Source organism: Halichoerus grypus, chromosome 5, assembly GCF_964656455.1.
Source record: "Halichoerus grypus chromosome 5, mHalGry1.hap1.1, whole genome shotgun sequence".
Lineage (NCBI taxonomy): Eukaryota > Metazoa > Chordata > Mammalia > Carnivora > Phocidae > Halichoerus > Halichoerus grypus.
The window spans coordinates 75,116,507-75,138,627 of NC_135716.1; the positions used below are offsets into that span (position 1 = coordinate 75,116,507).

General features: G+C 40.6%; 1 protein-coding gene and 1 pseudogene across 4 annotated transcripts in view; one reads left to right on the forward strand and one right to left on the reverse strand.

The window, feature by feature from the left end:
• Nucleotides 1-3,339: 3,339 nt before the first annotated feature.
• Nucleotides 3,340-22,121, forward strand: part of ATP6V1H (ATPase H+ transporting V1 subunit H) — a 132,284-nt gene continuing 113,502 nt past the window's right edge. For 2 of the 4 annotated variants that reach the window (XM_036106237.2, XM_078072386.1), the window contains exons 1-4: nucleotides 3,340-3,585; nucleotides 4,920-5,075; nucleotides 16,149-16,251; nucleotides 17,229-17,318. In XM_036106237.2, coding sequence (XP_035962130.1) covers nucleotides 4,963-5,075; nucleotides 16,149-16,251; nucleotides 17,229-17,318 — 306 coding nt within the window. In that variant the 5' untranslated portion in view covers nucleotides 3,340-3,585; nucleotides 4,920-4,962. The remainder of the gene's footprint in view (nucleotides 3,586-4,919; nucleotides 5,076-16,148; nucleotides 16,252-17,228; nucleotides 17,319-22,121) is intronic. The other 2 variants (XM_036106223.2, XM_036106231.2) reach the window with 1 other exon arrangement.
• On the reverse strand, nucleotides 19,828-20,219 carry LOC118544422 (small ribosomal subunit protein eS25 pseudogene; annotated as a pseudogene).

Consider the following 22,121-nt stretch of genomic DNA (forward strand, 5'->3'; position numbering starts at 1 on the left):
GGTGGTATCCCTGAAGTGAGGAGAGGAAGCAGGGGGTTTGGAGAGGCCCTGGTAGGTAGAGTTCCTAGGGCAGAGTACTGGTGAGGAAGAGCTGCATAGAGTGAGACTTTGGGGAATCTTCACAGGGTCCCTCTTGATTTTTCAGCTGAGTACTGATCGTTGTACTTGTGTAAGGAGACTAGTCACGGCTGGGGAAAGAACCACCCAAAGGATAGAAGAAACAATCCTTGTAGCTTATAAAAGGCTGGGCTTAGCACCTGTTCTCAAAGTGGGAACACTTAAAACTCACAAGGTGTTAGGTATTCAGAACTCAGAGGATTTTGCTTCAGTATTGGGGAAAATTAATCCTAGATGACACATTGCTTTAGTTCTGCCTAACAAAGCTTAGAAGCAAGACCCCAAGCGATTAAGTATGTTCTGGAACAAAACCCAAGAATATTTATAGGAATAAAAAAATTATCCCTGCACCCAAGAAGGTAAAGTTCACAGTGCTGGCATTTAATAAAAAAATAACCAATACCTTGTGAATTATAAGCGTGTGTACTCTTTCTCTCTCTCTCTCTCCCTCCACCATGTGAGGACACAGTGAGAAGGTGGCTATCTACAAGCCAGGAGGAGACCTCATCACTAATGAAAATGGCCAGCACCTTGATCTTGGACTTCCAACCTCTAGAACTGCGAGAAATAAAGTCCTGTTGTTTAAGCCACTCAATCTGTGGCATTTTGTTATGGCAACCTGACCTGACAAAGTTTTCTATTTTTTTCCTTTTTTCTTATTTTTTAAAAGATTTTATTTATTTGACAGAAAGAGACACAGCGAGAGAGGGAACGCAGCAGGGGGGAGTGGGGGAGGGAGAAGTAGGCCTCCCGCGGAGCAGGGAGCCTGACTCGGGTCTCAATCCCAAGGACTCCAGGATCATGACCTGAGCTGAAGGCAGACGCTTAACGATTGAGCCATCCAGGCACCCTCTATTTTTTTTTCTATTATAATAAAATTTTGCACTGAAAATCCTTGTATAGTTATCTTGACACGCTCATGCTGAGAGTTGCCTAGCAGAGATTCCTGAAAGTTTGATTGCTTGGTTATGGTGTGTGCACATGTAACATTTGAGTAGATACTTATGCTGTTCTTCCTGGCAGTGCCTCTCAGTGTTCAGGTGTGCCACAATGATGTCATTCTGTAATGGTAAGGGCGTGTATTCCCACCACAGCCTAGAATATGCCTTCATATTTCGAATGACAGATTGATCAGATAGAGGTAATCATCATCCTGCTTTCTCCATAGGAGCACTACTGACATTTTTGGCCAGAAAATGCTTTGTGTGTGGTACTGTGATGGTATCCCTCCCCAACACTTATCATCCCCAGTCCCTGTGCACCAAATGCCAGCAACACTCCATCCCTAGTCATTGCTGTAAGCCCAAACTCCCACCCCTGAGGGGGTTACTTTTCCACTGCCCAAAACGCTGAAACACATATCAAGTTTAAAATATTATAGTTAAAAGAAACAGTTTTGTGACCTATAACTTTGTTAACAATGAATTTTTTTTACTGAGCTATTATTGTGGTTAGTATCTGCGATCTTTTTTTGATTCTAATTCCACAATTTTCTTAGTTAAGCAAGTCCTACATTAATTTAGGCTACAATTTCACATGTAAATGTACTCAATCCATAGCATCAAATTTATTAAAAGAAAATTTCAAATAAAAAGAACAACATAAAGAATATCATGTACATTATTTAGATTTAAAAAGGTTAACATTTTGGGACGCCCGGGGGGCTCAGTTGGTTAGGTGTCTGCCTTCAGCTCAGGTCATGATCCCAGGGTACTGGGATGGAGCCCAGCATTGGGCTCCTTGCTCAGTGGGGAGCCTGCTTTTCCCTCTGCCTGCTGCTCCCCCACTTGTGCTCTCTCTGACAAATAATTAAATAAAATCTTAAAAAAAAAAAGGTTAACATTTTGCAGTATTAGGTCAAGTTTTTAAAAAATTTTACTTTAGAAATACAATGTAGATATCATGTAGGGCCCCTCTGTATGTTTCCTCAACCAGTTACACTAGTGTGGATCCTTCCCTCTATATTTGTGATAGGCAGAATAATGTTCCCCTAAAGATGTGAATATGTTAACTTACATGGCAAAAGGGAAACAAGGTTATGTATGTGGTTAAGGTTAAGGACCTTGAGATGGGGAGAGTTGCTTGCATTATCCAGGTGGACCCAATCTAATCACATGAGCTCATAAAATCAGAGAACCCTTCTGTGTCCAGAGAGAGAGAAAGAAAGAAAGAAAAAGAGAAAGGGAAAGGGAAAGGGTGTGTACTCGCACTGTGATGTTGCTGACTTTGAAGATGGAGGAAGGGGGGACATGAGCCAAGGAATGCAGGCAGCTTCTAGAAACTGGAAAATATAGGGAAATGGATTGAGACCCATGTCAGGCTTCTGACCCAAAGAACTATAAAAAAATTAATTTGTGGTTTAAGCCAATAAATTTGTGGTAATTTGTTAAAACAGCAATAGGAGAAAAATTATATACTATGTGTTTACTCACAGTCTTTAAAACTTGACTGTAATGTAGCATTTTTAGTAGAAATGTGTTGGTTCTACTTATAAATCCCTTTCAGTGCTGATTAACAAAAATATGCTATTACATATACCTGACTGCCCACTAGTTGTAATATGGAGTAGTATTACTCATTATTATCTTAAGACAAGGAGGATAGCTGAGGCCTGGACTGGGGCATTCTTGGGCTCAAGTCAGGGTTGCAAATTTGCATTATCGGTAAACACGAAAACTTTTTAAAATGTAATGCAAATACTACATGAAACATAATTTGCTAAACCTGCAACCGAGGGCAAGCTAACTTTTGTAATCCACGTTTCAGGATCAATTTCATACTTAAAATCCGAGTGAGAACGCCTATTTCATTGAGGTGTTAAATCCACGTGGAAGTCAATCTATTTAAAAACATTAAATCATGTATGGGGATTAACATAACAATAAAAAAATTTATTAAAAAAAAAAAAAAAAAAAAACATTAAATCAAACATTTCAAAAGAATGACGGTTAAGAGAAACAAATTTTGGCCTGACTCGGCCTTGGGCTGGGGACGTCGGCTGCCCCCAAGCGGGGCTCTGGGTTTCGGGGTGGTGGTCCCCACGTGCCCATCCTGCTCCCCTCCCTCCCGACGGGCCAGCCTGGGGTTAATTTCTGCGTGCCTCCGGGGTCTCTGTCGGGGTCGCCTGAACTCCAGCTCCCCGCTGTGTGTAAGGCCCTTCTAAGGGCAATGGGGCTCCGCGAGCTGTTTTGGATCCTCCCGGCTTCCGGCTTCCGGGCTGTCACGTGCCTCTGGTCACGTGACCGACACTGCTGTCATTCTACTGCGGCCGCTCGGGCTTCCTTCTGCCTGTGCCGCCCTCAACGTCTCCTGCGTGCGGGAATCTCTGCACTTCCCGGGGTCTGTGGCTCACTCCGCCTCTCAGGCCTCTGTACCGGGCAGGAGACGCCGACTCGACGCTGACTCGGCGCCCCAGCCGGGCTGCGGCCCCGACGGCCTGGACCGCTGCATCCTCCCTGCCGCCTTTGGGTGAGTTGTGGGGTCCCCAGGGTTCGCGAAGTAAGGCCGCACTCGCGTTGTTTTGTCCCCTACCCCAGCGCGAGGGAGGCGACCCCTGCGGCTTCCCAGCTTCCCTGGTGCGTGCTCGTTTCTCGCCGCGCAGGCCCCTCCAGCCCTCCTCCCGCCCGGGTCTCCAGATCTCTTTTCCTTCCAGGCCTCAAGTAGGTTTACGGAACTGGAGCTCCTCCCCAGCAGGAGCAGGGAAGGTGAGGGGTGGGCAGGGGAGAGGGGGAGACTTTCCCCAGGATTGGGCCACGGCCCTGGCCTGCTGAAGATTCGAGTTGTTCAGGGATTTAGATGACGGTGATGAGGCACCTTCACCTACCCCAGGAGAGGCCGCTGGGCCTGAGTCCGCTCGGTGTACCAGGGTTCCAGCCTGACCCGGACAGAGCCAGTTTTCTCTCTGCCATACCTGTGTGTATTGCTTTTGCTTGTTTAGGCAGCAAACCCTCAGATGTAGAGATTAAGTTCCAAACTGACTAAGGTCATTGGGATTGCAGAGCAGAACTTTGGGTATGGTTTTAGTTTCTTCGTGGCTCTGGCAGTGAACTTATATTTTGTGAACCAGAACCTATATATTTTGTATTGAGATAAAATCAGGCTTAAGCGTTTTACCAGTAAATTTAGAAGTGAGAATTTCATAAAAGCTCATTATTGTAGGTTCTTGTCATTACACCAGACTCCCGTTGTCGGTTGTACCAAAATTGTAATTGGTATTTGTTCCAAAACTTTCTCCCAAAATTGAGTATGAAAATACTGTGAACTTTGGTTGAAAAAAGAAAGCTCTTTCTTTGAAGAAATGCCATTCCCACTTTGGGATTTTTAATTTGAATGAGTCATTTTAAAAGGCACTTGTAGGTTTTTTTGTATATGTCACTTAAAAATGATGCTTAGTAAATGTAAGTAGAATAATTGGTCTTATCTTTACTCTACAAGTTATTTTTTTCTGTCAGAAGAAAGTTGGTCCCAGTTGTATACGTTTAAACTGTATGCCTATTTTATTAAAGCATGACTTCTGATGTCAATATCTTAAAGAGTTACTTTAAAAATCTTGCTGCAAGATTAGTGCCAATAATTGAAAAGCTTTTCCTGGAAATGAAAAAACCTTTAGGGAACACTTTTATGGGGTGGTGGGTAATTGGGCAAGATCTGAAAAATAATATTAATATTTAATATCTAGGATATTCAATATTTGAATGTCTGGGGAGAGTAAGGAGATGATGATATTAATTATAACAGCAATGATAGTAGTAGTTGTTTAAAAAAATGATAACATCTGGTATTCTGGTTTCACCTTGCATCAGAGTTGAAGATCTGTTGAAAAACATCCAAGATCATAAAATCTAGATGACCAAAATGGATATCCGAGGTGCTGTAGATGCTGCTGTTCCAACGAACATTATTGCTGCCAAGGCTGCAGAGGTTCGTGCAAACAAAGTGAACTGGCAGTCTTATCTTCAGTAAGTACCAGTTTGCTGTGAGTCATGGATAATCATGTGCTTTTGCATCAGACTTTTTCATGATCATGCTTCTATGAGAGAAATACTGGAAAAATACTAATAAATGTGGAAGAAAACAGTTCCTCCTTAGAAGCTTACCTGACATAGGATGTGCTGGAAACGTCCTGAGGCTCTAGCAGGGGAGCAGAGCTGCTCAGAGCAGTTTTGATCTTTTCTGTCTGGAGAGTTGTACTTTTTGAATGAGTGGGAAATGTTCATGGGATCTGTAGCGAGGGAAGGGGATAATGGGCAAAGCCTTCCAAGACTGGCTCGTTGTGCCTTGGTGATCAATGGGGGGACAGAGGTGTTGCAGAATGGCTCATACAACTAGTAAAAAGTGTAGATGTTTGAATTTCAAGATCTGGGTTTGAATTCCGGGTCTTCTGTCCACTAGAGTGGTAATTTTAAGTGCATCTGTTAACTTCTCTGAGGTTCATTGAAGTAAATGTGAAATGGGATAGATAATCTCAGAGTTGGTGCTCAAATAGTGTACTAAGTATTAACACAGTTGAATACAAGCATTAGTATGTTGAATACACTCTTAAATAAATTTTGGTTCTTTCCCCTTCTTTCTTGTATGCATTAAGATTTAGCATGCTGGTGTTCTGTATTTATCTGTAAAATAAGGGTTTATTTATTTTTGACCATATTTTATCATATTGACTTTACTTCATATCTGTTTATTTTGGTATATTTATGAGTGACTTATTAAGGAAAGTCAGTTGATATTTGCATATACATTTTGAAAAGCAAATCGAGGAATCTTTAGTTTTATATTTAGCAGTTTGCTTTGCTGTAAGAAGGTCATGCAGTGTACAAAAATGATGGATTTATTTCTGTTAATTTAGTCACTCATCAGACATTTATTGCCTGCCTTTCAAGTGTGAGGCATTTTTCTAGGCTTTGAGGCTTCAAAAGATAAACTTATAATTTGGTAGGAAGTCAAATATATAAACAGATCATTTAAATTTAGTATGCTAACGGAGATAGTAGAAAGGTGCACAGGGAATGATGGGTGGACAGAAAAATGACAGTTAATCCTGCCTCCTGGAGGTTTCCCTGGAGGGGATGTTCAAAGGTAGGGAATTAAAAACAGCATGTTGGGTGGGGAATAATACATGTTTTGGAGGCAGGCAGTGGGGAGGGCTGAGGCTGGAGAGGCAGCCAGGAGCCAGTTGTGAAGGCTCCTCCAGGGAACACAGTTTTAAAATTGCTGTTGTAGGTATTGGGAACAACCAGTATTTGTAAGTGTGGGTTACATGTCAGATTGCCTTTTGGTTGGATTGTTCTACTGACAATGTGGAGGGTGGATTTGTGGAAACAAACCTAGAGCTAGGGTTGAGACTGTAGCAGTATTCAGATTGTTGGAATGGATAGAACTGGATAGATTTGAGAAAGTCTTAGTGATCGATTTAATGTATGAGGGTGAGAAAGAATCTAGGATGACTCTGGATTCCTTCTTTAAAGGGACTGGATTGTTATGGGGCCATGGACTCAAGGGCAAGAGGAGGAGGGAATTTCTGATGTTTTCTCTGTTCATCTATATCTCTGTATTTGTTTAAAGCCCCTGTGAAATTAGGATTTTGAGCTTTGTTTCCTAATTTTAGTCCAGAGTGTGTTTAGACTAGAGGACAAGGAGTTTCAAGTTTATAAAGCTTGACTCTGTTTATAACCTAAATAGAATGATACTGTTACTGATCATAAGGCATTGGCCGACTGCAGAAGTTCCCTAGCATGGGCATTTGGGACATTTTTAATTCCATGGAGATTTTTAATTGCTTTCTCTTCTGTTCCTCCTTTTATAAGGCCTCTGTACTACTAAGCTGTAGTCTCATTCCTATTTCTGTCCTTTAATTTGTTGTCCATCTCATGCATTTCTTTATAAAATCTTTCTACTCTATATCTGGACACAAATGTTCACCAGATGTTAGTGTGTGCCTGCTGTTGAGCCAACTGTGTGGGGACACTGGTGGGTGTGAAATGTACTTGCCCTAAAAGAGCTTACAAATCTTTGGGGCCGGCCATGACACATGAATTCTCAGGGAATCTTGTATCACATCTTATTCTGATGAAAATAAAACCCTTGGAAAAGTCCTCCAATGTCAAAAGGCCAATATGCTCTATCCCTTCCAAACTAACATGTTATTATGAAATATACAGTGTTTTAAAAATGTATGTGTGTTTGATTAAACTTTTTCTTGGTAATTGAACTAGACAGTACATAAATGAATGGGCGTGGCTATATTTCAGTCAAGCTGGAATCTATTAAAACTCTACAAGAATCTTCCTCTCGAGTTTAAGGTCTAATGAGGAAACAGACCTTTAAATAAAAATTTCAATAATAAAATGTGGGAAGCATTAAAGTGGAGATATATGTGACGTTTTCTCAAATAACAAAAGCAGGGAACAAATAATTATCTGGGAGCATTGGGAATGCCTTCACAGAATACACGAAGATACTCGTGGGAGTTGTCCAAGCAGAGGAGCTGTGGGCTGTGGTGAAGGAAACTGCAGGAGTGGGGTTGGGGGAGCTGGGATGTGGAAGAAAATGCAGCGCTGGGGGAGCTTCAGGTAGTTGGGTGGGGCTCCCTCTGGGCTGCTGCAGGCCAGTCTGTGGCACCTTCTTTCACTGGCTTTGGAGGCCCAAACCTAGCAGCCATTTTTTAAAAATTTTTTATTGTTATGTTAATCACCATACATTACATCATTAGTTTTTGATGTAGTGTTCCATGATTCATTGTTTGTGTATAACACCCAGTGCTCCACGCAGAACGTGCCCTCTTTAATACCCATCACCAGGCTAACCCATCCTCCCACCCCCCTTCCCTCTAGAACCCTCAGTTTGTTTTTCAGAGTCCATCGTCTCTCATGGTTCGTCTACCCCTCCGATTCCTCCCCTTCATTCTTCCCCTCCTGCTATCTTCTTTTTTTTTTTTTTCTTAACATATATTGCATTATTTGTTTCAGAGGTACAGATCTGTGGTTCAACAGTCTTGCACAATTCATAGCACTCACCATAGCACATACCCTCCCCAGTGTCTATCACCCAGCCACCCCATCCCTCCCACCCCCCCCACTCCAGCAACCCTCAGTTTGTTTCCTGAGATTAAGAATTCCTCATATCAGTGAGGTCATATGATACATGTCTTTCTCTGATTGACTTATTTCGCTCAGCATAACACCCTTCAGTTCCATCCACGTCGTTGCAAATGGCAAGATCTCATTCCTTTTGATGGCTGCATAATATGCCATTGTATATATATACCACATCTTCTTTATCCATTCATCTGTCGATGGACATCTTGGCTCTTTCCACAGTTTGGCTGTTGTGGACATTGCTGCTATAAACATCGGGGTGCACGTACCCCTTCGGATCCCTACATTTGTATCTTTGGGGTAAATACCCAGTAGTGCAATTGCTGGGTTGTAGGGTAGCTCTATTTTCAACTTTTTGAGGAACCTCCTTACTGTTTTCCAGAGTGGCTGCACCAGCTTGCATTCCCACCAACAGTGTAGGAGGGTTCCCCTTTCTCCGCATCCCCGCCAACATCTGTCATTTCCTGACTTGTTAATTTTCGCCATTCTGCGTGGTGTGAGGTGGTATCTCATTGAGGTTTTGATTTGGCTTTCCCTGATGCCGAGTCATGTTGAGCACTTTTTCATGTGTCTGTTGGCCATTTGGAGGTCTTCTTTGGAAAAATGTCTGTTCATGTCTTCTTCCCATTTCTTGACTGGATCATTTGTTCTTTGGGTGTTGAGTTTGATAAGTTCTTTATAGATTTTGGATACTAGCCCTTTATCTGATATGTCATTTGCAAATATCTTCTCCCCTTCTGTCGGTTGTCTTTTGGTTTTGTTGACTGTTTCTTTTGCTGTGCAAAAGCTTCTTATCTTGATGAAGTCCCAATAGTTCATTTTTGCCCTTGCTTCCCTTGCCTTTCGTGATGTTTCTAGGAAGAAGCTGCTGCGGCTGAGGTCGAAGAGGTTGCTGCCTGTGTTCTCCTTTAGGATTTTGATGGACTCCTGTCTCACATTTAGATCTTTCAACCATTGGGAGTCTATTTTTGTGTGTGGTGTAAGGAAATGGTCCAGTTTCATTCTTCTGCATGTGGCTGTCCAATTTTCCCAACACCATTTGTTGAAGAGACTGTCTTTTTTCCATTGGACATTCTTTCCTGCTTTGACAAAGATTAGTTGCCCACAGAGTTGAGGGTCCATTTCTGGGCTCTCTATTCTGTTCCATTGATCTATGTGTCTGTTTCTGTGCCAGTACCATACTGTCTTGATGATGACAGCTTTGTAATAGAGCTGGAAGTCCAGAATTGTGATGCCGCCAGCTTTGCTTTTCTTTTTCAACATTCCTCTGGCTGTTTGGGGTCTTTTCTGGTTCCATACAAATTTTAGGATTATTTGTTCCATTTCTTTGAAAAAAGTGGATGGTATTTTGATAGGGACTGCATTGAATGTGTAGATTGCTCTAGGTAGCATTGACATCTTCACAATATTTGTTCTTCCAGTCCATGAGCATGGAACGTTTTTCCATTTCTTTGTGTCTTCCTCAATTTCTTTCATGAGTATTTTATAGTTTTCTGAGTACAGATTCTTTGCCTCTTTGGTTAGATTTATTCCTAGGTATCTTATGGTTTTGGGTGCAATTGTAAATGGGATTGACTCCTTAATTTCTCTTTCTTCTGTCTTGTTGTTGGTATATAGGGATGCCACTGATTTCTGTGCATTGATTTTATATCCTGCCACTTTACTGAATTCCTGTATGAGTCCTAGCAGTTTTGGGGTGGAGTCTTTTGGGTTTTCCACATAAAATATCATATCATCTGCAAAGAGTGAGAGTTTGACTTCTTCTTTGCCGATTTTATTTCTTTTTGTTGTCTGATTGCTGTGGCTAGGACTTCTAATACTATGTTGAATAGCAGTGGTGATAGTGGACATCCCTGCCGCATTCCTGACCTTAGGGGCAAAGCTCTCAGTTTTTCCCAATTGAGAATGATATTCGCTGTGAGTTTTTCATAGATGGCTTTTATGATATTGAGGTATGTACCCTCTATCCCTGTACTCTGAAGAGTTTTGATCAAGAAAGGATGCTGTACTTTGTCAAATTTTTTTTCTGCATCCATTGAGAGGATCATATGATTCTTGTTCTTTCTTTTGTTAATGTATCATGTTGATTGATTTGCAGATGTTGAACCAACCTTGCAGCCCAGGGATAAATCCCACTTGGTCGTGGTGAATAATCCTTTTAATGTACTGTTGGATCCTATTGGCTAGTATTTTAGTGAGAATTTTTGCATCCATATTCATCAAGGATATTGGTCTGTAATTCTCCTTTTTGATGGGGTCTTTGTGTGGTTTTGGGATCAAGGTAATTGTGGCCTCCTAAAACGACTTTGGAAGTTTTCCTTCCATTTCTATTTTTTGGAACAGTTTCAGAAGAATAGGTATTAATTCTTCTTGAAATGTTTGGTAGAATTCCCCTGGGAAGCCATCTGGCCCTGGGGCTTTTGTTTTTTGGGAGATTTTTGATGACTGCTTCAATTTCCTTAGTGGTTATAGGTCTGTTCAGGTTTTCTGTTTATTCCTGGTTCAGTTTTGGTAGTTGATACATCTCTAGGAATGCATCCATTTCTTCCAGGTTATCTAATTTGCTGGCATAGAGTTGCTCATAATATGTTCTTATAATTGTTTGTATTTCTTTGGTGTTGTTGTGATCTTGCCTCTTTCATTCATGATTTTGTTGATTTGGGTCATTTCTCTTTTCTTTTGATCAGTCTGGCCAGGGGGTTATCAATCTTGTTAATTCTTTCAAAGAACCAGCTCCTAGTTTCGTTGATCTGTTCTATTGTTCTTTTGGTTTCTATTTCATTGATTTCTGCTCTGATCTTTATTATTTCTCTTCTGCTGGGTTTAGGCTTTATTTGCTGTTTTTTCTTTAGCTCCTTTCCTAGCAGCCATTGTGACACTTCTCTTCCCTTACTAACCATATCCAGACAAATTCTTTTAGCTCTGCATCAGAACCCATCCCACATCTGACCACTTGTACTCTAGCTCCACTGTCACTGCCCTCTGTAAGCTCTCATTATCTCCCACATGCTCTCTTCTTAACAGCCCCTTGCCTGCTGTCCCGGCTTTCACTGTCTCCCATAGGAGCAACTCTCATTTTTTTTTTTAATTAAAAAATTGATTTAATTGACTACCCTGTTATGTTAGTTTCTCAGGTGTACAACATAGTGATTGGATATTTTTATACATTATGGAATGATCTTCTTGGTGGGTCTAGCTACCATCTGTCACCACACAAAATTAGTACGATATGATTGACTGTATTCCCTATGCTGTACTTTTCATCCCCATGACTTATTTATTTTGTAACTGGAGGTTTGTACCTCTTAATCCCCTTCACCTCTTTTGCCCTTCCCCACACAGCCCTCCTTTCTCATAATCACCACTTGTTCTCTGTATCTGTGAATGTGTTTCTGTTTTGTTTTTGTTTTTTCAATTCCCCACATAAGTGAAAATGTGAAGTATTTTGTCTCTCTGTCTGACTTATTTCCCTTAGCATATTACTCTCTAGGTCCATCCATGTTGTCCCAAATGGCAAGATGTCATCCCTTTTTATGGCTGCATGATATTCCATTGTGTATATACCACATTTTCTTATCCATTTGTCTGTTGGTGGACACTTAAGTTGCTTCCATATCTTGGCTATTGTAAATCATGCAGCAGTAAACATTGGGGTGCACATATCTTTTTGAATTAGTGTTTGTTTTCCTGAGATAAATATCCAGAAGTGGAATTGAAGAGCAATTCTTTACAGTGCTGTGACAGTCATTTTGAAAATACAAATCAGATTATGCCATCCTGCTCACAAACATCTAGCAACTCTGCTTTTCTTGCTCTTTCAAGCTACTGCTGCCCCACTGTCCTTGGACTTACACCTCTGTCTGGAAGTTCCTCCCTAGATCACTTGGCTCATTAACTCACTTCATGCAGGTGTCTGCACAGGTGGCTTCAAAAGGCCTTCACTGTGGGGCATCTGGGTGGCTCAGTTGGTTAAGCCTCTCTTGGTTTTGGCTCAGGTCATGACCTCAGGGTCTTGAGATCAAGCCCTGCATTGGGCTCCCTGCTCAGCGGGGAGACTGCTTCCCCCCCGCCCCTCCCCCTGCGCATGCACTCTCTGTCTCTAAAATAAATAAATAAATCTTAATTAAAAAAAAAAAAGAAGAAAAAGGCCGTCATTGTAATCCACCTAGAATATATGCTTTCCTCTGTTGGCACCTTCTAGCTCCTTACCCAGCTTCAGTTTTTTTCAAGCATTTAGTGTCCTGGCATTATAATGTGCATGTGTGTGTTTAGACAATTATTTATTTTTGTGTTTGTATGTTGTTTTCCCCACTGCATTGCAAGCTCAAAGAGGGATGTTTAACTCACTGCTGTGTCACCTGTTCTTAAAGGTGCCTGACACACAAGCTGACAGTTAATCTTGGCTGATAAGATCATGAATGGGTAGAGTGGATGTTGGGTAGTGGTGGAGACAGTGTTTGGGAAAGGAGTAATGTACTTGGTAAGTCATGTACTGTTTCATGTTACTTTCATGGCAACACTATGATCTATTTTTCTATCCTTATTTTAAAGAAGAGTAAATAGCTGTGCAGATAGATTAAGTCACACGTACATGCTGATATAGGTTTTAATTAGTCAGTTGATTAAAACGATTTTTCCTGAATGCCTCTACCTAGGTGTTAGGTAGAACTGCCATTCAAATTCATAGTCTGACTGATGTAAAAGGAGTAATGTGGCCAGATGTGTGCGTGAGAAAGCTGGCTGGTAGTAGGTAAGAGGGATGTGGAGGAGGGGTGGATCGGAAGCAGGGAAACCCTTTGATGGATTGTTACCTTAGGCCTGAGCTACTCCAGAGGCAGGGAAGTCAGGAGGAGACTGATGCTAGTGGAAGGATTGTTAGGACTGGTGCCCGAGTGTTTGCAGATCATAGAAAAGAGACCAGAGTCCCTAACTTGCTAGGTTATAGGACTGTCAAAGGAACATTCAGAGACAAAAGAACTTAAGCAAGAAAAGAAAAAGGTTACTTACAACAAATGCAAGAAAGTCAGACTTCAGAAGGACTGACTTACCAAATAAAAACCAGTTATTTAAATGGGAAAGAAAGCTGTAAAATGCTAAGGTTACAGGTGTAACCTTCATTGTACACTTTAGTCATGGTAGAAAAACCAGCTTTTTCACGTGATTATTCTATCTACAAAGGTTATGATATGCTTTTATATATCAGCATAGCAAAATTTGGAACTGAAATTGTTTTAGCTAGGAAGTTCAGGTTTATGAAAAAGACTGTATTTATTTTGGGGCCAGAGCTGGACAGGATGACCTTGTTGGTCTATCCCAGGGTACAGAGTGCATTTTTTCCCAAGAAAACAGGGCAAAGTGTCTTTTTTTCTTTTTTTTTTTTGCTTTCATTATTCCATTAGCCAGGCTGCGGTGGAGTGTGTATAGGGATATATGTTAGTGATCTCAGTTCTGCCCCGGTGGGTCTGGAGTGCCTGTGTGCTTGCTCTGTGGGAGGAGAGGTCCCCATGTGTGAGTGGGGACTGCAAGAGGGCAGCCTGGGTTGGAGCTCAGACTGTGAGCTACCTATGCAGAGACTAGTGGGGAGCACTCAGGGAGGATTCAGGGAGTGCAAATGGAGAGAGCCTTCCACAGAACCTGAGGCACAGGGTAGGAGATAAGGAGTCTGTGAAGAGCACTAATGAGTGGCCTGAAGAGGACAAGAGGAATCTGGAAGTTTAGGAAAAGAGTGTCAAGAAATGGTCATGTTGTCACTTGCCTTAGAGTTCTAGAAAGATAAGGATTCGAAATTCCCCTTTGGGTTGGTAAGGAAAGGATTGTTGAAAAAATCCAATGCATGAGAATAGTTAAAAAAAAAAAAAAAAGCCATGTTAAAAAAAAAAAAGGAGCATATGTGAAAACAAAGTTACAGCGCTTAAAACTGTAGAACTGATACAAGAATGACCCCAGTAGATTACAAAATCCAGAAGCATGTTAACAGGATGTAAAATAGTTTAGTATGTAGTAATAGTATATAGAAAACTCAGAAGGGGTAAAGTAAAACACTGAGATGTTGAATACCTGAAAGTCAAGATCTTCTTTGGAGGAAGGTGGGGTTGTGGGAGGAGTGTCAGGAAGTATGGAAGTCTTGGGGAGGGCACAGCTCTGAGGACCTCACTTTCCCAGACTCTCCTGTGTGCTCAGAAACCTGTTCTCTTCAGGACTTTGCCTGAATCCAGGCTGGGCTCTTTACCTTCCATCTCCTGTGTTCCCCACTCCATCCCTGGTCTCTCCTGGGAGCACTGCCTACATAGATCGCCCGTACACCAATCTCCATGTCAAGGCCTGCCGCCAGGAACCCAATCCAACACAGATCTGGAAAAGGACTACATTTCTGTAACTGTGCATATGGGGAAACCTGCTTCAAATTCATTGTTTCCACGGTTGGGCTTTTGTGGAATGCTAGTCTCTCAACTACTTGGGAGTAAGGGGTGGGGAAGGGCAGTTTTTTAAAACTACTGAGTTAAAAAAAATATATTGATGCTATTTGAATGACAAAGCATATTATAAGACATTTTTGATTTAATTTTTTAAAAAGATTTTATTTATTTATTTGACAGAGAGATAGCGAGAGCAGGAACCCAAGCAGGGGGAGTGGGAGAGGGAGAAGCAGGCTTCCTTTGAGCAGGGAGCCTGATGCGGGGCTCGATCCCAGGACCCTGGGATCATGACCTAAGCCGAAGGCAGACTCCTAACGACTGAGCCACCCAGGCGCCCCAAGACATTTTTAATTTTAAACTTGTATTTACTTCATGCTTATATCCATCGAGTGCTTTTTCTTGTATTTTTTTCACAAATGCTCAGTGGAGTAGGGCAGGTAGTATTGTAATTGCCATTTTACTGGTGTCGCAAACATTGCTCAGAGGGGTAGGGACCTACCAAAGTTTCACATCTGGAGTTGGAACTCTTCCTCAGATTGATGCAAATTCTATACTTTCCCCACTATTCTGATAATCTGAAAAGATTGGTGTATGTCCCGAAGTGTCCAGTGTCACAGAGACTAGCAAGGCTGTTTTGCTGACAGGTCTTTTTATAAGGAAGTGTCAGACAGGGTTTGAATTGTTGATGAGTGGAGCCAAGTCAGTTGTGAGGTCAAGCTGGGTTGGAAAGGAAGATGATGATGGTTCAGTTGTGATGATGCTAAATTTGTGAAAATGGTAAGGGGTGGAAGATAGTCGGAGATGGTTTGGCAGAGAGAGAAGACTAGACTCTCTTGGTTTGAATTTCACTGAAGGAAAGAATTTGGGAGAGAAAAGTAAGGTAACAAGGATTGAGCTCAGAGAGAAGCCTTGAGGAGCAAAGAACCATGGAGGAAGGGACCCCTGAAAGAAGTAAGAGGAAAACAGGATAGTGTGGGATGATTGGTGGGAGGACAGGGGTCAGGATGGAAAGGTTATTTTTTCAGACAGGAGGAGGATCACATTTTTCTGAGTCTGGAGAGAATATGAGAATACATGGAGGTAATGATTGTAGAAGTTCATATAAATTGGCTTTGGTCTTGATGGAGTAGAAAACCAAGTGAATTGTTTGGCTGGGAGGGGGATAGGGTGAGAGTTTGGACAGTGCTAAGAGGTGTCAGTTAATGAGTGCTTCCTCTGGGCTAGGCACTGCGCTAACCACCTTATATGAATTATTTAATATCATCCTGAAGTCAGCTCCTAATGGCAATGTGGATATTATTCCCATCTTGCAGATAAATTAACTCAGGTCCAGAGAGGTTGCGTGATCAGTACATGGTGGAGCTAAGCTTGCACTCAGGTCTGTCTGATGCCAGGGCCTGTGTGCCCACCCTAGTGGTTAACTACTGGGGAGAGAGGAGAACGATGGGGAATTCCTGTAGCCCTGGCTCACAGTGGTGCTTCAACTCTTATTGAAAAAACCCAACTTACTCTTACTTTCTAGGGGGCAGATGATTTCTGCTGAAGATTGTGAATTCATTCAAAGGTTTGAAATGAAAAGAAGTCCTGAAGAGAAGCAAGAGATGCTCCAAACTGAAGGCAGTCAGGTGATGGATATAAACATTATGTCACCAACACCTCCTTGTGTCATTAAAAATTCTAGAAAAAATTTTTAATGACTGTGATATTCCATTGTAGGTATGCATCATAATTTAGCTAAAAATCCTTTTTTATTAGAAGACATTTGAAGGATTTCCAGTTCTCTTTGTTCATTTTGGAAAAATGTTATGTTGGGTATGTTTATTCCTCTATCCTTTTCTGCATTTCTGAAGATCTTCCTAGAATAGATTGCTAGAAGGGAAATTAAGTTTCAAAGTATATGTTGTTTTTAAAGTTGCTTAACTTTTTTTTAGAAATTTTTCCCACTTTGTATTTTCACTAGAATATGATGCAATCCTACTGTCCATCAGATTTTCTGGTGTGGGGTCCTGATGGCCTGAAAGAGCCTGTATGCAACTCACTCTGATTCTCACAGCAATCCTGGGAAATCTGTGAGGAAACATACTGTTGGCTCCAGTTTTTACTGAATTCCAGAGATTATCACACAGTTGATACATTGTAGGATGGAGACAGGTCATGGCCTTCTGATTCTAATCCCTAGTCCCTTTGTTGCTGTAGTGTTCTTCCCAGCAAATGCAAAAACAAAACAAAACAAAACCAAAAAACCAAAAAAAACAAAATAAAACCCTAAATCAAAATCAGTGATAATTTTTGGTTGTCTATGTAACTTAATCTTTCTGTTATCGTGGGCAGTCAAGAGTTATAGTTACTAGGTCTATTTAAAAGTAGTAAACACTTTGAAATTTATCACTAAAAATGATCAAAAATTGAATGCAAGTCATAGTACATTCCTCCCATACTTCATCACAATATTTGTAAAAGGTATACATTTTTTGTAATTGAGATCTGTTGGTAATAGCATTTGTATTAGAATTTGTGCAAGAGAAATAATATTTTACTGAAATTCCATTAAATAAATGTTGTTTGTAGTTGAAAAGTTAACATTACTTTCATTCTTTTCTAGTGTGCTAAAACGTTTATAAATTTGATGACTCATATCTCCAAAGAACAGACAGTTCAGTATATACTAACTATGGTGGATGATATGCTGCAGGTAGGTATACTCTTTACTTAATACATTTGCTGATGTCATTGTTTTGTATTCTGCACAGTAACAGTATTTTTGTATGGTTTCACTTATACCATGGGTTCTTTTTTAGAGTTGTAATTGCTAATAGTGTTAAAGATGGGAATGCCCACACACAGGCTTTTTTTGTTTTTCAGAATGTCTAGTAATCAATCTGTATTTTTTTTCCATAATACCTCAAGAGTTCTGTGTCGAATACCGGGGATGTTGGGTGAATCACTTGAGGCTTTCTGGATACTCTTTGTACTTACAGGCAATGTGGCTTTTTCTCTTTCAGTCATTCAACAGATTTCAATGCCCCTGCATGTTCCAGGCCAGTGCCAAGCACTGGGGCTTCAGAGTTGGATGTAGGCAAGGTGCTTGCTCTCAAAAGTCTTGTCTCTTTGGAGAACATTTTGCTTATCATCTGAGACTTTTCCAGTTGCATAAAGTTTCTATTTACTGTTTTACTGTCCCTGAACACAGAGGGGCCTCCCTTACTCACAGTTTTTATTTTACACCAGAGTATAATCTCCGTTTAAATTGTTGGTGTACAGAGCGGTTCTCTTTGAGACAGGGCACCTGGTGCTAATCCAGTGCCTGACTGCATGTCTCAGGACTTGAAGAACAGGGTCAGTCTGGTTGCTTATGTGGAGTATTGTTCTGTTAGTTTACAAGGAAAAACATTTATTGATGGCCTACTATGTGCCAGTTATTGTACTGATTGTTATTGAAGGTACAGAGGTTAAGTAAGAAGTATGGTGCGGTCTACCTAGGGGCCCTCATGTCATTTATAGGAATGTAGTGATTTTATGATATGAGTAAGGATCAGTATCCAGCCTGGGCTGATACAGGCCTGTCTGAGAATGACCGTGGTATCTCTCAGCATTTTTTTCTTTAGTAAAGTTAATAAAAATGGGGAATGTTGTGGTCTGCCATGGTTATCCTGATTACTATATAGGATTGCACCTAGAATGAGCAGGCTTGAATTGGCGTGCAGACTTTGGTTTTATTTATATGTATGTACATACACACAACACACACATGCATGCACACACAATTATCCTCATTTTTTTTTTTTTTTAAGATTTTATTTATTTGAGAGACAGAGATAGTGAGAGAGAGCAGGAGCAGGGAGGAGAGGGAGAAGCAGGCTCCCCTCTGAGCAAGGAGCCTGATGAGGGACTTGATCCCAGGGTGGGATCATGACCTGAGCCGAAGGCAGATGCTTAACTGACTGAGCCACCCAGACGCCCCACAAATACCCTCACTTTTTATACATATATCTGTAAATTAGAAACCACGAGTTCACACTATCTCGTTTCATTTCAGCTCAACACCAGAGTTCATTCTACTCTCCCTTTTCCATATCTGTAACTCTTCTGTGATAGTGAGATCGTGAGTTCCTCTTATCCTTTGTATATTTACTTGTCTGCTCCACCCTATAGCACAAGGAAAGGAGTTTTAGAATGGCTGACCCATACATCTGTGAAAAATGAGCCCTTTACCTAGAGTTCAGGATTTGTTTGCGGTACTTTTTCTTTAAGCTGAGAGTATGTAGTCAGTGTGTTGTGTTCAAGTTTCTTACAGAGTGGTTATATTATTTTTCTTGAAATACAATTGTATTCATTTGTGATTTTTTGGTATTCTATTTATTTTTTTCTCATTCTTATAGATTTTATTTTATTATTTTTGATTATGTAAAACACTAACATGCTTCCAGAAGTCAAAACTATACAGAAAGATATACTCAGAGAAATGTCACCAAACCCTCACCCCCATTCTTTGCATTCCCACCTAACTCTTGTTAGGTAACCAGTATCACCGATTTCTGGTTTATCCTTCCTGGTTTTTTTTCCTGCATAAATAGGCAGATACGTAGTAAGAAAATATATATATTTTCTTATTTCCTTCTCTTTCTTATAAAAAACATGTACTAAATATAATCTCTTATATTTTGCTCATCTTACCTAACAAATATGCCAGAAATCATTCCATATCCATTCGAAGATAACTCCCATATTCTTTTTGATAGCAACAAAGTACTTTTTTTTTTTTTTTAGATTTTATTTTTAAGTAATCTCTACACCCAATGTGGGGCTCGAACTTACTGCCCTAAGATCAGGAATTGCACACTCCACTGACTGAGCCAGCCAGGCTCCTCACAACAAAGTACTCTTTTAGTGGATGTATTATAGTTTACTTAAGCAGTCTCTGATGTGATGGACATTGAGGTTGGCTCATATACATATTTATTTTGGTTTAATAAAGTTTTCTTTTTCTTTTCTTTTTTTTTTTTTTTAAAGATTTTATTTATTTATTTGACAGAGAGAGACACAGTGAGAGAGGGAACACAAGCAGGGGGAGAGGGAAAGGGAGAAGCACGCTTCCTGTGGAGCAGGGAGCCCGATGCGGGGCTCGATCCCAGGACCCTGGGATCATGACCTGAGCCGAAGGCAGGCGCTTAATGACTAAGCCACCCAGGCGCCCCTAAAGTTTTATTTTTCGAAATGTTCATTGGGTTGGGCCTGATCATGCATCTTCACCAGCAGCTGGAACATCTCCACCTTTGGTGCTTCTAATGTAAATTACTTGAGCTCTCTTTTGAAACCAGTTCATAAGTCCTTTATATAAGGAGCTCCTGAAGGACTTCCCTGGCCAGGGAACCACGAATTTCAGTCTCAGGCAACAATTGGGGTTATAACCTTTATAGTTGGGAACATCTTTACAGAGTTCATCATATGTGGCTTTTTCAGACAAGACAAGCATATTGAGCATGTGCTAAACTTTGCCTTTGGACCACTTTTTCTTTCTGGCTTTGCCTTCACATTTGCTCACTGGGTCTTTGTCTTTCTTGGCCGACTTTCTGGCATCTTTTCTTCTTCTCATTGTCCTTGGGTGGTTCCGATATTTTGTAATTAGAAATAACGAAGCCAAGAATAACCTTGTGCAAACGTATTTTCATATGGCCGGGAGTGTACTTCATGGTAAATGCCTAGAAATAGGATTGCTGGGTAAAGGAGAACTACATACATAGTTTTGTTAAGATATTGCCATATAATCCCATTTTGCAGTCCCACCAACATATGAGAATGCCTGTCTCTGCAGCCTTGCCAACAGAGGGCATGATCAGACTTTCACATTTTTGCCAATCAAGATGGATCTAAAGTTGAACATGTTCAAATATAGTTTTATTTCTTCTCCTTGTTGACCTATTTTTTATGCAGGATCTGTGGAGGGATTCAGATTTAGGTAGCTGACATTATCCTCAGCTATTGATTAAATACATTTTAACAATTGATTTTATTGGTAAAATTTTAGTTACACTGAGAAATTTGCACATACCCTTACCATATGATTTCTTGTTTAAAAAATACCGTGATTACTCAGTCATTTCATTCTTAACCCTTCTGGATAGAATAGTTTTGGACAGAATTGCTTGTTTTTTCTCACCTGTTCAGGTTTGGGTACATAGTTTTGAAGATTAAGATTTTTTTGGTGCTCAGATATCAACAGCAATAGTTAAATGCCTTTGAGAAGAAGGGCTTTATCCTTATTCTCTTAAAGGTTTGTAACTTGAGTACCTGAACAGTGATGGGTGGAAGATAAGTTTTTTGTTTGTTTGTTTGTTTTATTCAAGTTAACATATAGTATAGCATTGGTTTCAGGAGTAGGACTTAGTGACTCATTATATAACATATATGCTCATACATAAAACATCCAGTGCTCATCCCAACAAGTGCCCTCCTTAATGCCCGTCACCCATCTAGCCCATCTCCCCATCCACCTCCCCGCCAGCAACCCTCAGTTTGTTCTCTATAGTTAAGAGTCTCTTATGGTTTGTCTCCTCTCTTTTTATCTTACTTTTCCTTCCCTTTCCCCGAGTTCATCTGTTTTGTTTCTTAAATTTCACATATGAGTGAAGTCATGTGGTATTTGTCTTTCTCTGACTGACTTATTTCACTTAGCATAATACAATCTAATTCCATCCACATTGTTGCAAATGGCAAGATTTCATTCTTTTCGATGGCTGAGTAATAGTCCATTGCATGTATCACATCTTCTTTATCCATTCATCAGTTGATAGACAGTTGGGCTCTCTCCATAATTTGGCTATTGTTACTAACGCTGCTATAAATATTGGGGTGCATGTGCCCTTTCGAATCAGCATTTTTGTGTCCTGTGGATAAAAACCTAGTAGTGCAATTGCTGGATTACAGGGTAGTTCTATTTTTAACTTTTTGAGCAAACTTCATACTGTTTTCCAGAGTGGCTGCACCAGTTTGTATCCCCACCAACAGTGCAAAAGGGTTCCCCTTTCTCCACATCCTCACTAACATCTGTTGTTACCTGAGTTGTTAATTTTAGCGGTTCTAACAGATGTGAGATGGTATCTCATTGTGGTTTTGATTCGTGTTTCCCTGATGATGAGTGATGTTGAGCACTTTTTTTTTTAATGTGTCTGTTAGCCATTTGTATGTCTTCTTTGGAGAAATGCCTGGTTCATGTCATCTGTCCATTTCTTAATAGGATTATTTGTTTTCTTGGGTGTTGATTTTGATGAGTTTTATAGATTCTGGATACTGGCCCTTTAACTGATATGTCATTTGCAAATATATTTTCCCATTCTGTAGGATGTCTTTTAGTTTTGTTGACTGTTTCCTTTGATGTGCAGAAGTTTTTTATCTTGACGAGGTCCCAATAGTTCATTTTTGCTTTTGCTTCCTTTGCCTTTGGAGACGTGTCTAGTAAGAAGTTGCTGCAGCCAAGGTCAAAGAGGTTTCTGCCTGT